This window comes from Cydia fagiglandana, chromosome 18 (genome assembly GCF_963556715.1).
Source record: "Cydia fagiglandana chromosome 18, ilCydFagi1.1, whole genome shotgun sequence".
NCBI lineage: Eukaryota > Metazoa > Arthropoda > Insecta > Lepidoptera > Tortricidae > Cydia > Cydia fagiglandana.
The window spans coordinates 17,633,526-17,649,453 of NC_085949.1; the positions used below are offsets into that span (position 1 = coordinate 17,633,526).

Consider the following 15,928-nt stretch of genomic DNA (forward strand, 5'->3'; position numbering starts at 1 on the left):
TTACAATGTCTTACTTCAAATGAGGTGAGGTACTAGCATATTTTCAGCGTCGACTATTCTATTAATCCAACGGGCCAATGGTGACAAAAATATTTAATAAATATACATATTAATGTATTCATCACTTCCTTTGTAAATTAATAAATAATAATAATTAAGGAGTGCAATTCTGGAGGTAGAAGGTAAGAATAGAACTTATAGGAGAAAGATCCCACATAGTAACTTAATTTGCTGCTTTTATGAAACTTTTTCTAATTTAGCTCTTTAGATTGTTAGATTGTTTTGTCCTCCTCCTTGCTACTTGATATAGTTTTAAGTATAATAATCACTAGCGAGAGCGACCCGCTCCGGCTTCGCACGGGTTAACAAATTATACATACACCTAAACCTTCCTGAAGAATCACTCTATTGATAGGTGAAAACCGCATGAAAATCCGTCCAATCGTTTTTGAGTTTATCGCGAACATACAAACAAACACACATACAGACAGACGCGGCGGGGGACTTTGTTTCATAATATGTAGTGATATATTTCATAACCATAAAACTACCACATTTTTAACAAACTAAGGAGAACAAATTCAATATTTTCACAAGTCATTATTATATAGAAGTGACTAACTTACCACTTCAGATAATTTAACAGTAATATCATCAATATGATATTAAACAAAGCACCATTCGCTCCGGCCGCCGCCGGCTACATTTACATTTCATTTTTTCATGCAAAAGGCACCAAGGAAGATCCGCGGGTAAATTTAATGGCGAAAACGATGTGCATATTTTGTTATTTTGGTATAATTATAAGAATTATCACTAGGTATTAGGTATTAGAGAACTAAAATTAGCTACAGCGACGTACGAACGAACAAAATAAATAAAAATATGTCACAATCATAATTTGTCAGTCCGAAGTCGTTTACAAATAATGTTAATAAAAAGTATTGCAAATTCAAATCGTTATAATTTACATCTACATGTTTATTTTACCTATGCAAATTATACTTACTTTTTATTTAATAAACTTGAAACTTATTGAAATGATCATATATTGTGTACGCTACAGTATTATATTTCAATAATATTTTAGTCACTAAAGGATTACTGTTTATAAGCAAGCTTCGTAAATGCCTGTCTGGTATACAGAGTGCGTACCGCGATCCATGTTCGTCATGTTGCCTCCCTGTCACACTTACGTACAAATTTACAAGTGCAACAGAGAAGCAACACGACGAACTTCCTTTTGGTGACTGATTTCTCGCGCCATTTTGACAAGTAAGTTAGGATCAAAAAGGCTTAAGATGTATGAAAGCTTGCAGCGCTTACGCTTGTTGTCTTTCGTGTTTAATTTTTAACGTATTTTCGGTGGTGACGCGAGGCGATATTGAAGTACGGCGCGTGTCTGTCTTACTCCCTCTTTGGGTATTTCTAATTCATTGTTTCATTTTGAAAGGATTTTTGAGGTGTTGACGTCACAGCGAGGCAGTGAATGGTACAAACTCAACGCATTTCTCGGTGGACCTTTTGTCGTTGCAATAAGGTTTGTAGTTCGGCAGTTGACAGTGTGGGCCATTACTCGTTTCTTCATTTGAGACATTTTGAATTTTGTATGTCGGCGAGCAGGCGAGCACCTAGCGCCTCGTGCCATCCAGGGACTCTTTTGCAAGTTGTGAGGAGCGTTGAGTTTTTGAGGTTCGCGAGTGAATTTGAAAGGATAAGAGTTTTTTTGAAATTTGAAGTGTGTGAATGATTTGTGTGGCAAGAGGTGTTTGTGATGCGCGCGAGTAAATGAGTAAAATGAATAGAGGAGTGAAGTAAGACATTTTTGCGGTATGAAGTACTGCGACAAATTAACAAAATGAGTGGTACAAATGAGGTGCCTCGCGAGTGAGCGACTCAACACTAATTTCAACGTGGTTAAGCACGTTGAAATTTTGTATGTTGTTTGAAACCCAACAAAAAGACTAATTATGATTCAGAATTTTATTTAAAATATCTGGTTTCACACTATTTGCACATGTGATGTATAAGTTTTGAAGTAGAAAAACATTTTCTTTCAAAATAATATCTTTTAAATCACACTTTCAAATAATGTGAAAACTACTACTTACATAAAAATCAAAAAAATAGTAACTTATTTATTTTTTTGATTTCATACAATTTGAAAAATTTCAAAGTGTTTGAGCACCCCCTTGTAGTTAAGATTGCAAGATGCTTGGCGTATTTTGTCAACATAATAAGTGTAACAAAATGAGGGGGTGCCGCTTCTTCTAGCTAGAGTTTGAATTTTTCCCATACAAACGTGAACCACCCTTACAAGATTTGAAGAGTGCCCTCGATTCCTCATAAATCTCACCATCAGAACTGGGTTTTGACAAAGACGGAACCAATCTGTATGTATATACTTACAAGTTACAACTCAACTAAAAAAATATTTTTCAATATCGATCCCAAAATGACGGAGATATCAAACATTAAAAAACCGAATTAATATCTCCTTTTTAGGGTTCCGTAGCCAAATGGCAAAAAACGGAACCCTTATAGATTTGTCATGTCTGTCTGTCTGTCCGTCCGTATGTCACAGCCACTTTTTTCCGAAACTATAAGAACTGTTGAAACTTGGTAAGTAGATGTATTCTGTGAACCGCATTAAGATTTAAACACAAAAATAGAAAAAGTAATGAAACAATGAATTAGAAATACCCAAAGAGGGAGTAAGACAGACACGCGCCGTACTTCAATATCGCCTCGCGTCACCACCGAAAATACGTTAAAAATTAAACACGAAAGACAACAAGCGTAAGCGCTGCAAGCTTTCATACATCTTAAGCCTTTTTGATCCTAACTTACTTGTCAAAATGGCGCGAGAAATCAGTCACCAAAAGGAAGTTCGTCGTGTTGCTTCTCTGTTGCACTTGTAAATTTGTACGTAAGTGTGACAGGGAGGCAACATGACGAACATGGATCGCGGTACGCACTCTGTATACCAGACAGGCATTTACGAAGCTTGCTTATAAACAGTAATCCTTTAGTGACTAAAATATTATTGAAATATAATACTGTAGCGTACACAATATATGATCATTTCAATAAGTTTCAAGTTTATTAAATAAAAAGTAAGTATAATTTGCATAGGTAAAATAAACATGTAGATGTAAATTATAACGATTTGAATTTGCAATACTTTTTATTAACATTATTTGTAAACGACTTCGGACTGACAAATTATGATTGTGACATATTTTTATTTATTTTGTTCGTTCGTACGTCGCTGTAGCTAATTTTAGTTCTCTAATACCTAATACCTAGTGATAATTCTTATAATTATACCAAAATAACAAAATATGCACATCGTTTTCGCCATTAAATTTACCCGCGGATCTTCCTTGGTGCCTTTTGCATGAAAAAATGAAATGTAAATGTAGCCGGCGGCGGCCGGAGCGAATGGTGCTTTGTTTAATATCATATTGATGATATTACTGTTAAATTATCTGAAGTGGTAAGTTAGTCACTTCTATATAATAATGACTTGTGAAAATATTGAATTTGTTCTCCTTAGTTTGTTAAAAATGTGGTAGTTTTATGGTTATGAAATATATCACTACATATTATGAAACAAAGTCCCCCGCCGCGTCTGTCTGTATGTGTGTTTGTTTGTATGTTCGCGATAAACTCAAAAACGATTGGACGGATTTTCATGCGGTTTTCACCTATCAATAGAGTGATTCTTCAGGAAGGTTTAGGTGTATGTATAATTTGTTAACCCGTGCGAAGCCGGAGCGGGTCGCTCTCGCTAGTGATTATTATACTTAAAACTATATCAAGTAGCAAGGAGGAGGACAAAACAATCTAACAATCTAAAGAGCTAAATTAGAAAAAGTTTCATAAAAGCAGCAAATTAAGTTACTATGTGGGATCTTTCTCCTATAAGTTCTATTCTTACCTTCTACCTCCAGAATTGCACTCCTTAATTATTATTATTTATTAATTTACAAAGGAAGTGATGAATACATTAATATGTATATTTATTAAATATTTTTGTCACCATTGGCCCGTTGGATTAATAGAATAGTCGACGCTGAAAATATGCTAGTACCTCACCTCATTTGAAGTAAGACATTGTAACACCTCATTTTAGAAAATGAGGTACTCATACAAACTCATTTAAAATTGATGTCCTACCCATTGTATAGTCCGTTTTTTTAGCATTAGAAAGAACTTGCAAGAAGGTAAGCGATCTTAGCATGTCTTTTAATTGAAAAACGCTTTTCAAAATTCAAAAACTATTACTTATGAAAGCAGACGACACATCAAGATTGTTTACCTAATTTCTAATGCTAAAAAAAACGAAGTAAAGTTGAGATAAATTAAGAAACTTTTACACCAAGTTTCTTAATTTATCTCAACTATAATCTCAATTTATCAACATAATAAGTCTAACAAAATAAGGGGGTGCCCCTTAGGAAAAAAAAATGTTTTTTGAACCACCCTAACATATAGTGATACTGGTGTATTTTAAACAAACCAAGCATTTACATTCAGAATTGTGACATTTGATGAAGTGAAACTGCTGATGATGATCAGAATGGAACTCTTCAACGACGCATAGCTCATGTTTGGGGATGTGTCTTCGTTATGTTTGTTAAGCACGTTAGATTTTTAAGTCATATGTTCGTGAAGCTCAAGTTCTGATGATGGGATCCATAAGGAATCGAGGGAACTCTACAAATCTTAATGGCATTGTATAGTGACTCTTGTATTTTCATCAGGCAAACAAGGATTTACATTAAGAACAGTGGCATTTGATGAAGTGGTATTGCTGATGATGATCAGAACGGAACTCCTCGACGACTTGTCTTTTTCTAATTGATTGTTAAGGAAGTTACCCCACTGGCAAAACAAGCAAGATTTTGAATTCGACTTCTACCTGAACCTGGACCCGGACGCGGACCCGGACTCGAGATCACGAATTCGGACACGGACCCGTTTTCTATTTGGTTGGTGTAAATGGAGTTGGTGAATTTTTTGATCAATTCGGGCGAAAACTGGAAGGTTAGGTATCATAAAATGTTCATGAAGAGAAATTGTAAGAGATGGTATCATTACCAACAACTGTGGAAAATACTGTTTAGTTACTCTTTATTTAAAAATAGCAAAATCAAATTGCATAATTTCATTCGTTTTCTCCACTGTACACAGAATAAGTAATGATATTTAGACTAGACAAAAAAATTCAAAATCGCTCTCCTTCTTGATGCGACTGGCAAATCATATTACTTTTTGGAAAACGGATTTTTTAACCTAATTAGACCCCGCTGAATCCGATCCGGTTGCTCGATCGAAATCTTGACCGGAAGTGAGATATTTGACATTAAAGGTCCGTTTTTTTCGTTTTTCGTAAATAACTCTTAAACGGTGGTGTATAGCAAAAAATGTTCTATTACATAAGTAATATGCATAAAATTGCCTACAAGAAAGATTCAGTACAATTTTTCGCTAGGGTCAATATTAAAAGAGATTTTAACGCGGGAAATTTAATTATAATCACTTCTAAGGTCCAGTTTTTTGGTTTTCGTAAATAACTCATAAACGGTGGCCAATATCAAAAAATGTTGTTAGACGATAATAATCTACACAAAATTTTGAACAAAAAAGATTCAGTACACTTTTTGCAGGGATCAATATTTAAAAAGATAATAAAGAGGGAAAGTTAATTATACTAAATTCTAAGGTTCCTTGTTTTTATTTTTTCGTAAATAATTTAAAAAGAATGACTCATAGAAAAAAAAATCTTATACATAAATAATAAACGTAAAATTTCCTACAAGAAACATGCAGTACACTTTTCGCTAGGATCAATATTCAAAAAGACAAAGCAGCGGGTAAGTTAATTATAATCAATTTTAAAGTCCCTTTTTAGTTTTTTGTAAATAACTCGTAAACGGTGTCCCATAGCGAAATAGGTTTTTAAGAATAAATTATCTACATAAAATTTCCTCCAAAAAACATCTAGAACACTTTTCTCTAGGATCAATATTTCAAGCGATATTAAAGGAAGAAAGTTAATTACAATCAGTTCACAGGTCACTTTTTTTTAGTTTTTCGTAAATAACTCGTAAACGGTGGCCCGTTGCAAAACAATATTCTACATAAATATTAAACATAAAATTGTCCACAAAAAAGGTTCTGTACACTTTTTCGCTACGATCAATATTTAAAGAGGTATTAAAGGGGGTAAGTTAATTATAATCAATTTCCAGGTCCCTATTTTTAGGTTTACGTCTATATAGGTAAAGAACTATTTTATTTTATTTTCAAAATTTAGACCCAGTAGTTTCGGAGATAAAGGGGGGGGGGGGGGTAATTTTTGTATTTTAATGTTTTATTTTGGGGAAGGGGGCTTTATCTCCGATACTACTGGGTCTAAAATTTTGAAAAGATATACAGAATAGAATCTATAGATGACAGAAAAACCTATTAGAATTATGTAGTCAAGCGCGAGTCGGACATTACTTAGTTTTTGAACCGATCCCTACAGGTTTTTTAAAGGCAATTCACTCGCGTTTAACATATAAAATACACTGTTAAAAATTGGGTAATGTACGGAACCCTTGCAAGGCGAGTCCGACTCGCGCTTGGCCGGTTTTTATTCATTTTGAGGTACGGAACCCTAAAAAGAGAAAAGCGTTCCATATGTCTTTCGTAGAAAATTTTATATCGATTATTTATTTACAAGAACATTAAGAACTTATTTTGCTATGAGGCTTATTTTACGAGTCATTTGCGAAATCCTAAAAATAGGGACCTGGAAATTGATTATAATTAACTTACCCCCTTTAATATCTCTTTAAATATTGATCGTAGCGAAAAAGTGTACAGAACCTTTTTTGTGGACAATTTTATGTAGAATATTGTTTTGCAACGGGCCACCGTTTACGAGTTATTTACGAAAAACTAAAAAAAGTGACCTGTGAACTGATTGTAATTAACTTTCTTCCTTTAATATCGCTTGAAATATTGATCCTAGAGAAAAGTGTTCTAGATGTTTTTTGGAGGAAATTTTATGTAGATAATTTATTCTTAAAAACCTATTTCGCTATGGGACACCGTTTACGAGTTATTTACAAAAAACTAAAAAGGGACTTTAAAATTGATTATAATTAACTTACCCGCTGCTTTGTCTTTTTAAATATTGATCCTAGCGAAAAGTGTTCTGCATGTTTCTTGTAGGAAATTTTACGTTTATTATTTATGTATAAGTTTTTATTTTGCAATGAGTCATACTTTTCAAATTATTAACGAAAAAATAAAAACAAGGAACCTTAGAATTTATTATAATTAACTTTCCCTCTTTATTATCTTTTTAAATATTGATCCCTGCGAAAAGTATACTGAATCTTTTTTTGTTCAAAATTTTGTGTAGATTATTAACGTCTAACAACATTTTTTGATATTGGCCACCGTTTATGAGTTATTTACGAAAACCTAAAAAACGGGACCTTAGAAGTGATTATAATTAAATTTCCCGCGTTAAAATCTCTTTGAATATTGATCCTAGCGAAAAATTGTACTGAATCTTTCTTGTAGGCAATTTTATGCAGAATACTTATGTTATAGAACATTTTTTGCTATGTGCCACCGTTTAAGAGTTATTTACGAAAAACGAAAAAAAGGGACCTTTAATGTCAAATATCTCACTTCCGGTCAAGATTTCGATCGAGCAACCGGCAAATTCTGATTCAGCGGGATCTAATTAGGTTAAAAAACCCGGTTGCCAAAAAGTTATATGCTTTGCCAGTCGAAATAGATTTTATGAAAAATATGACCAGTCTAATTACTATATATGTTCAGAATATTATTTGAATAATAGGAGGGTATTGAGGAGGGTAGAACTACCCTAACAGGTACTACGGGGTCCGCGTATTTGGCCTTTTTTAATAGTGAAAAAGTGAAAAGAATTTCTCCAGAGACATTTTAACACTTGCAGATTTATTGCCGGACTGTGCACAAGTGTTTTTCTATCAATAGTCGGCAATCGAGTGCCGTAAAATGGAATCTTTGGATTTGACGTAGCATTGTTTACATTTGCAACAAGTTATCAACAGTGAATGTGCAAGATCTGTGATATGGCGGCGCGGAAATAGTGACAAGTCCTGCGGGAGGTTAATGCGCAGTGCCAGATTAATGTGTGTGTACGATATAATAATCATTACAAAGATTGATTCGCCTAATATAAAAACTTGTTTACCCTACGTACCATTCCTGCATATATACCGCCATCTAGGAGCTTATGGTCGAACTAACGAGCTGTCACCTCACACTGGATCTTTTCCCGCGTCCTGCCTGCGCAGGAGCACGTAACGACGCGCCATCTGTAGCTGTGTAAGGGAGCTGTCGAGCACCTACGGTTTGGTTGGGTTGGGAGCGACGGCGAAACTTCACCTCGTGGTTTTGCATTATTGTGACCCCGATTCCTTGGTAGAGGGCATTAGTCGTCATTAAGTAATCTAGTCAATGAACATTATTTTATGTTTTAAATTGTGATTTATTCTGGTTTTAATTTTTTTATTTTATTTTGTGGAATTGTATTTTCATGTGTTATTTTAACCTCATAAACTTTATTTTTGTTTGATTTTAAGTTACTGTGATTGACCAATTGGGTACCTATTTATTTAATTTTAGTGTTTGCAGTTAAGCATATGTATTACAGTGTTTTACAGACTACATTTTAGATTTATTGTTAATTATTGATTGTCATTAACATAAATTGTAACAAATACTTTATTTATACGTATATGAATGTTTCTTTCTTTTTTTTTTATTTGACTTTTTTTTACATTTTTTACAATTTTAGAATTTTTTTTATTGTAATTGATCTAATTGAGAATTTGTATTGTATATTTTAATGAATTCGCAATTTAATTTATTAATTCAATGTTTATGATTATTGTCGTTATTATTTTATTTACAAAAGTGTTCTTGACCTGTTAATAAAATTGTAATACTTAACGACATTAGAATTTGGCTAGTGTGCCTGCTTTTACTAAAGGAATTTTAGTTGTTGTTGTGTCATATTTATATTTATCATAGATTAATAACTAGCAATTATTTTCCACAATGAGTTCCCTGTCGGAGTCGACGTGCCCTTATTGTCCGAACTCGACGCGAGTATTTACATCGCGGGGCCTTAAATCGCACATAACATGGATGCACAAAGATGTTTCCCTTCCTTCTGCGTCGCAGCCCGCCAGCGGTGTCGCTGTGCACTCTGATGCCGCGCAACCAGTTCAGAGACACAGTTGCAACCTGGATCAACTCGCCTCATTAAAGAAGTCAGTTCGGGTTCTTCGGCACATTCCGAGGGGTGCGAGAAGTGTTGCAGCTAGAAAATTGTGCGGCACTATCGAGAGTTGCATTGCTGTTAATGGGGTAGACGAGTGGTGTGATCTCTTATCTTTTTCTTACAGGGCCCTGAGGACTCCTGAGGCTGGGGGTACGGGGTCTTTGACTGCGAAGGTCAAGGCAAACATAGAAGCCTGTTCGTACCTGTCGCCGGAGGATTGTGCGGTGGCATCCCGGTCAGTCTCTCTCAATAGGACGATTGAGGCCAAGGTCCACGAAGGAGATTTGAGAGGAGCTGTCCGGCTTCTAATGAGCGAGGACACAATCGCTCCGGCAGGACCGGACACTTTCGCTGCGTTGCAGTCTAAGCATCCGAGTCCGTCCCGTCCTCTCAGTTTCCCTACAGAGCCAGACCTTGACGCCCCTGCCGTGTCAGTCAAAGTGGAGGATGTATCTCTGGCAGTTAGTTCTTTCCACAGTGGGTCAGCAGCGGGGTTGGATGGAATCCGTCCGGCCCACTTAAAGGAGCTGACATCAGGCACGGCTGGTGACAGTGGAGTGCGCTTGATGGAAGCACTGACTAACCTGTGCAATTTTTTGCTTAGTGGGAAGCTGAACCCTCAGGTAAGTCCTTATTTGTATGGGGCTACTCTATGTGCATTAAATAAGAAAGAAGGGGGACTGAGACCGATAGCCGTGGGGAGCACTTTCCGTCGACTCGTGGCCAAGCTTGGGTGCCGTGCAGTGAGAGGGGAGATGGCCTCTTATCTTCAGCCGCATCAGGTGGGTTTTGGGACGCAATTGGGGTGCGAAGCGGCGATACATGCGGTACGTGCCTTTGCATTAAAACCGGAGAATGCCGGCAGCGTCATTATAAAACTCGACCTAAAAAACGCTTTTAACACAGTGGAGAGGGACGTTTTGCTGGGTGAGGCTAAGGAGAAAATTCCTACGCTCTATTCTTTTCTTCACCAGGTCTATCATTCACCTTCCAACCTTTTTTACGGAACTGACCGGATTTTGTCACAAGTGGGGGCTCAGCAGGGGGATCCACTGGGTCCACTCACTTTTAGCCTTGCAATCCAGAAGGTCATTACCGATCTAAAGTCCCCTCTTAACATCTGGTACCTCGATGATGGTACCATTGGGGGCAAACCGGAAGAGGTGGAGCAAGACTTGCTCGTCTTGCTGCCGCGCCTGAAGGATATGGGGCTGGAAGTGAACACCTCCAAATGTGAGTTTTTCCCCTGTGGACCGCAGTCATCTTCTCTCTTCTCTTTTTTCTCGGGTTTACTTCCCGGCCTCAAGGAATTGCATACTGATTCTTTTTGCCTACTTGGTGCACCGATTTTTCCTTCCGCAGTTCCTGAGGCACTACAAATTCGTAGGAATCTCCTTCTCCTTGCGGGCGAACGTCTCAAGGGTTTGACCCCGCACGTGGCCTTAGTTCTATTGCAAAAGTGTTTCGCCGTTCCCAAGATCACGTACCTGTTGCGCACGGCCCCTGTTTGGTTATTCCCGGGTGACATTGAGACCTTTGATTTGGCGATTAAGTCGACGATTGAGTCGGTGGTCAATGTGTCCCTGGATGATATTCAGTGGACACAAGCAGGTTTGCCAATCCGTCACGGAGGCATTGGGGTGCGGCGTGTGGGGGACATTAGCCTGCCGGCCTTCTTGGCGTCGGCCCATGGGGTTGCTGACCTAGTTGCTAAAATGTTATCACCAAATGGCGACGGGGTGAGCATACCGTATGTGGCCGACGCTGTGAGACAGTGGTTGGCTATCAACCCAGGTGCGTCCGTCCCGGAGAACCCAAGACTCCAGCGCGCGTGGGATGAGGTAGGGTGTAAGGCCACCTTGGACGGTCTGGTTGGGAACGCTTCGGGTGTGGACCGCGCAAGGCTTCTGGCAGTGGCGCGGCCAGAATCAGGGGCTTGGCTGCAGGCGTTACCCTCCCCTCAACTGGGTACGTTACTCGACGGTGACTCGTTGCGGGTGTCCGTCGCTCTCCGCCTGGGCTGCGATGTATGTCAACCACATTTATGCATCTGCGGTTCCACGGTGGGGGCTGACGGCCATCATGCATTGAGTTGCCGTCGATGCGTCGGGAGGCATCCGCGTCACCATGCCTTGAACGATATTGTCCAGAGGGCGCTCAGATCAGCGGGTGTTCCATCCGTGCTTGAGCCTCCGGGTCTAAGTCGCACGGACGGCAAGCGGCCTGATGGCCTAACCTTAGTGCCGTGGGAGAGAGGGCGGTGCCTGGTCTGGGACGCTACGTGCGTCAGCACCTTCGCCGCCTCTCATATCAGTCGCACGGCACGCGCGGCCGGAGCGGCGGCCGAGTCTCAGGCGGCGGTGAAGCGCCAAAAGTATGTTCCCTTGGGCTCGGGTTATATTTTCGTCCCTTTTGCGGTGGAAACGGCGGGCTGCTGGGGTGCTGACGCGAAACAATTTGTGCGTGACATAGGCCGTCGACTCAGGCAAAAGGGAGAGGATCCCCGCTCCGAATCATTTCTGGTGCAGAGGCTGTCCATAGCCATTCAGCGGGGTAATGCCGTGAGTGTTATGGGCACTTTTGCACCGGAAGCGATAAGGAACGGGTTTTGACGGATAGTTACTTTCGTAATTATTTAAGATGTATTTTGTATTGTGTCCAATTTGTACATAAAAATTCAGTAATTAAATATTTTTTGAATAAACTTAGGATAGGATACTTAGGATAGGAAATAAATGTGTGTTTTTATATCTTTAAACCCAATTACTAAGTAGACTGCACATACATTAAAGTCACATTAAATTTCCATTTTGCGAAATAGAGATTTCAACCTTTAACTTTGCAAAAGTAGATAATTGAAATATTCTAAAAGCAATAAAAATAGATTAGGTTAGATTCGAGCTACAATGACATTAGTTTGGGTTCAAGGCAAGGTTGCAGGGCCTCAACAAGGGAAAAAAGGGGGAGGGACTGTTGGCCTGGCTCAGTGAGCCAGAACTGACCCACTTATCCCTACTACTGCCGTAAGCAGGTAATGAATTCCCAATGTATTAAGTTTAGGTTTAATAAATTATAAATATATTTTATTAATAACATAATAATATACAAATATGTATAAGCATAAAGTAATAAATAAGCCTACAGCTATTAATAATGTCCGTAATCTGTATAATCCCAAAATACGGATCCCTCGTATGTGGATGCTGCTTACATAATCTCGTCTGTCAAGGTGTTTCGGCAGGAAAGGCCTTGGCAGACTTATAAATTCCTGAAATGAGGGTTCATACCTACCGACTAGAATTGGTTTCATGGTGGTATCAGATGGGTTACTGTACGGTAACCGATGGTCATCTTGCTTATAATCTCGTCTGCCAAGGTGTTTCGGCAGGAAAAACCTTGGCAGACTTATATATTTCTAAAATGGGGGTTCATATCTACCAACTGGAATTGGTTTCATGGTGGTATCAGATGGGTTAGTGTAGGGTAACCGATGCCGACCTTGCTTACATAATCTCGTCTGCCATGGTGTTACGGCAGGAAAAGCCTTGGCAGACTTATATATTCCTGAAATGAGGGTTCATACCTACCGACTGGAATTGGTTTCATGGCGGTATCAGATGGGTTAGTGTACGGTAACCGATGGTCATCTTGTTTATAATCTCGTCTGCCAAGGTGTTTCGGCAGGAAAAACCTTGGCAGACTTATATATTCCTAAAATGGGGGTTCGTACCTACCGACTGGAATTGGTTTCATGGTGGTATCAGATGGGTTAGTGTAGGGTAACCGATGCCGACCTTGCTTACATAATCTCGTCTGCCAAGGTGTTTCGGCAGGAAAAGCCTTGGCAGACTTATATATTCCTGACATGAGGGTTCATACCTACCGACTGGAATTGGTTTCATGGTGGTATCAGATGGGTTAAATTAGGGGTCCCGCTGGCCACCTTTGAGAGCGTCTGCCAAGCACTTCCGGCAAAAAAAATACTGGCAGACTTCGCTTTTATGTGTCTACATGTAAATTTCTAACTGCTGCCATAACTATTATTTCGGTATCAGATGGGTTAAATCAGCCCCCTTTTTTCGCACCGGAAGTGGCCTTCTTTTTCGTACTTTCGGCAAGTTCCGCCGTGGCAGACTATCGAATTCGGACTTAGCATCACTTTTATGGTTTCCCATTGTGTATTTCATCGTGGTATCAAGTCGGTTAGAAAATTTGCGGCCGGCTCTTCTACTAATAATAGATACTCAACATGCCCACACCAAATACAATACTGTAGTGTATTTATATATTAACCCTTTTCCAGGCATAGTACGATTTATCGACCACATACACTGCATACACGCCAATAGAATTTCAACATTAGCAGTGTGATTTAGCCCCCCCCCCCCCACATCTGGCGTCTTTCGAGCGTCGGCGTCTACAATTCTATGGCCACTGCTCGACGCAACGTCGTCATTTTCCATAGCGCGGACCAGACGCCGACAGACGCCGACGCTCGAAATGTAGATGTGGGGGGGCCCTTAAGGTTCAAATTAGATTGCACTTTTGAGAAATATGACTAGTTTTCAAATTAATCATCAAAGCTGGATTCGTTGGAATATATTCGGATTTTTTTCGCAAAACCTTGTAGATTGGCGCAGCAAGGAAAAAAGTTAATATCACCATTACACCCCCCCCCCCCCCCCCCCACTACAACATTTACACATTGTTGTATTTTTTTTTCAGGTGTAGAAGCGCAAACCCTCACGGTATGGCGGCAAGCGAGCGCGCACCGCGTGCCTCGGCTACTCTACCTTAACAAGATGGACCGCGGAGACGCCAGCGCGGCACTTTGTGTAGACTCCATCAGAGACAAGCTGCAGGCGGACCCGCTGCTGCTGCACGAAGCAGTGGTGCATGAGGGCAGGCTTGTTGGTAAGATAAGCCTTTGGGACAAACTTTCACACTTATCTGTTCTTTTAAATAATAAATATTGAATTTAAGCAAATTGAATTTTAAATTTACAAATTTGACAATACACTGAGAAAAGAAAAACATATGAGCAAAGCATACAATTTTACTGTTCGTACGTTACGTACGTACGAACGTACATTTGTTTCACAAAACAAAGAAGTGCTCATTCTTTCTTCCGTGATTTGTTTATATTGTTAATCGTAATAAAATCACTTTTATGTGTGCTTGATTTATCTTTTTTTTTTTCAGTGTACATATAAGATATTTTTCAAATACCTACTTTGTTTTGCTACATACAAAGCTTAGCTATTAAATTTGTAATGCGCTGTTTGGTTTTAGGTTTAATAGATCTGGTAGCCAAAGAAGAAATCATCTGGACACAAGGCCGCGGGCAGAACTTATTACGACGCAAATTAACAGAAAAAGATGGCCTTAGATGGGAAAAAACTCTCGAAAATCACACGGCTCTTATCGACCAACTATCATCTTTAGATGACAGTCTAGCGGACACCATTATACAGCAAGAAAGCTTAGATAACTTGCAGACAGAAGAAATTCATGCTGCTATAAGACGATGTACGCTGAAAATGTCAGCGTTTCCCGTACTCTGTGGAAGCTCTTATAAAAACATCGGAGTTCAAACGTTAATGGATGGTGTTATACAATATCTGCCATCACCATTAGAGGCGAATAATTTATACAATTGCTTTGGGAGTGACTTAGCGGCGCGGGCGTTTAAAGTACAGCATGATGATCAGAGAGGAGTGCTTACGTTCTTGAGGCTGTATAGTGGGGAGATTGCTAAGGGACAGAAGATTTATAATTTGGGACAGGACAAAAGTGAACAGGTTTGTAAATATATCTTTGTAATATATCGCGTATATTGAATACATACTATACTACCTACATCCAAAAAAAAACAAAACGGTTTCTGTAAAGGGTTCGAAACGTCGGGATGTAGTATGTATTCAATATACTCGTACACGATATAATCCGTTACAATTGTTTTATTTCATGAGTAACTATCGCGGTAATCGAAGACAATATTATATCTTTGTATTGATAAGTTCCCTTAACCCTTCGAGCGCCACGCCTATCGTGAGTGGCGCGTGATCGTGAACCAGTGTCGGAATGAACGAACGTTGATATTTCTTTGTAGCTTTTGTAGTTATTAGTTTTGCTGGGCGAGATTGATCAGTATAATGTCTTTATTCGAAACAAAGTATTTTTTTTTGTGGTCAGGCAGGATCCCTGTATATGGCGCTGGCGGACGAGTATAAGCCAGTGGAGCGAGTCACGGCGGGAAATATTGCTGTCGTCAGTTCGCTCAAAGTAAGTGAAAATAGGTTTCAGTTAAAAATTTCATTTTTAAAAACAGTTATTGCCGGCGATACTTGGTACCAGATTATTGTATGCGTATTTGGATTATATGTATAAGTAGTACCTATACTTACAAAATTTCAAAACGATATCGATACGGCTAATAAAAGTAAGAAGGTTGAAATTGACTTGCAAAATGACATTACATTATTTCAAGTGAAGAAGTGTACGTATAAAATGTATTTTTATTGTTACACTTTTGTTCTTGTACTTGTGCTCTTTCGTATGCTATCGTCCACATTATTAATTGAG

At 38.8% G+C, this 15,928-nt stretch overlaps 1 protein-coding gene across 1 annotated transcript in view; it reads left to right on the forward strand.

The window, feature by feature from the left end:
• The window catches only part of LOC134673457 (ribosome-releasing factor 2, mitochondrial), a 34,672-nt gene that overhangs the window by 6,760 nt on the left and 11,984 nt on the right, over positions 1–15,928 (forward strand). Inside the window, exons 4-6 of the mRNA XM_063531446.1 lie at positions 14,069–14,257; positions 14,636–15,144; positions 15,539–15,628. Coding sequence (XP_063387516.1) covers positions 14,069–14,257; positions 14,636–15,144; positions 15,539–15,628 — 788 coding nt within the window. The remainder of the gene's footprint in view (positions 1–14,068; positions 14,258–14,635; positions 15,145–15,538; positions 15,629–15,928) is intronic.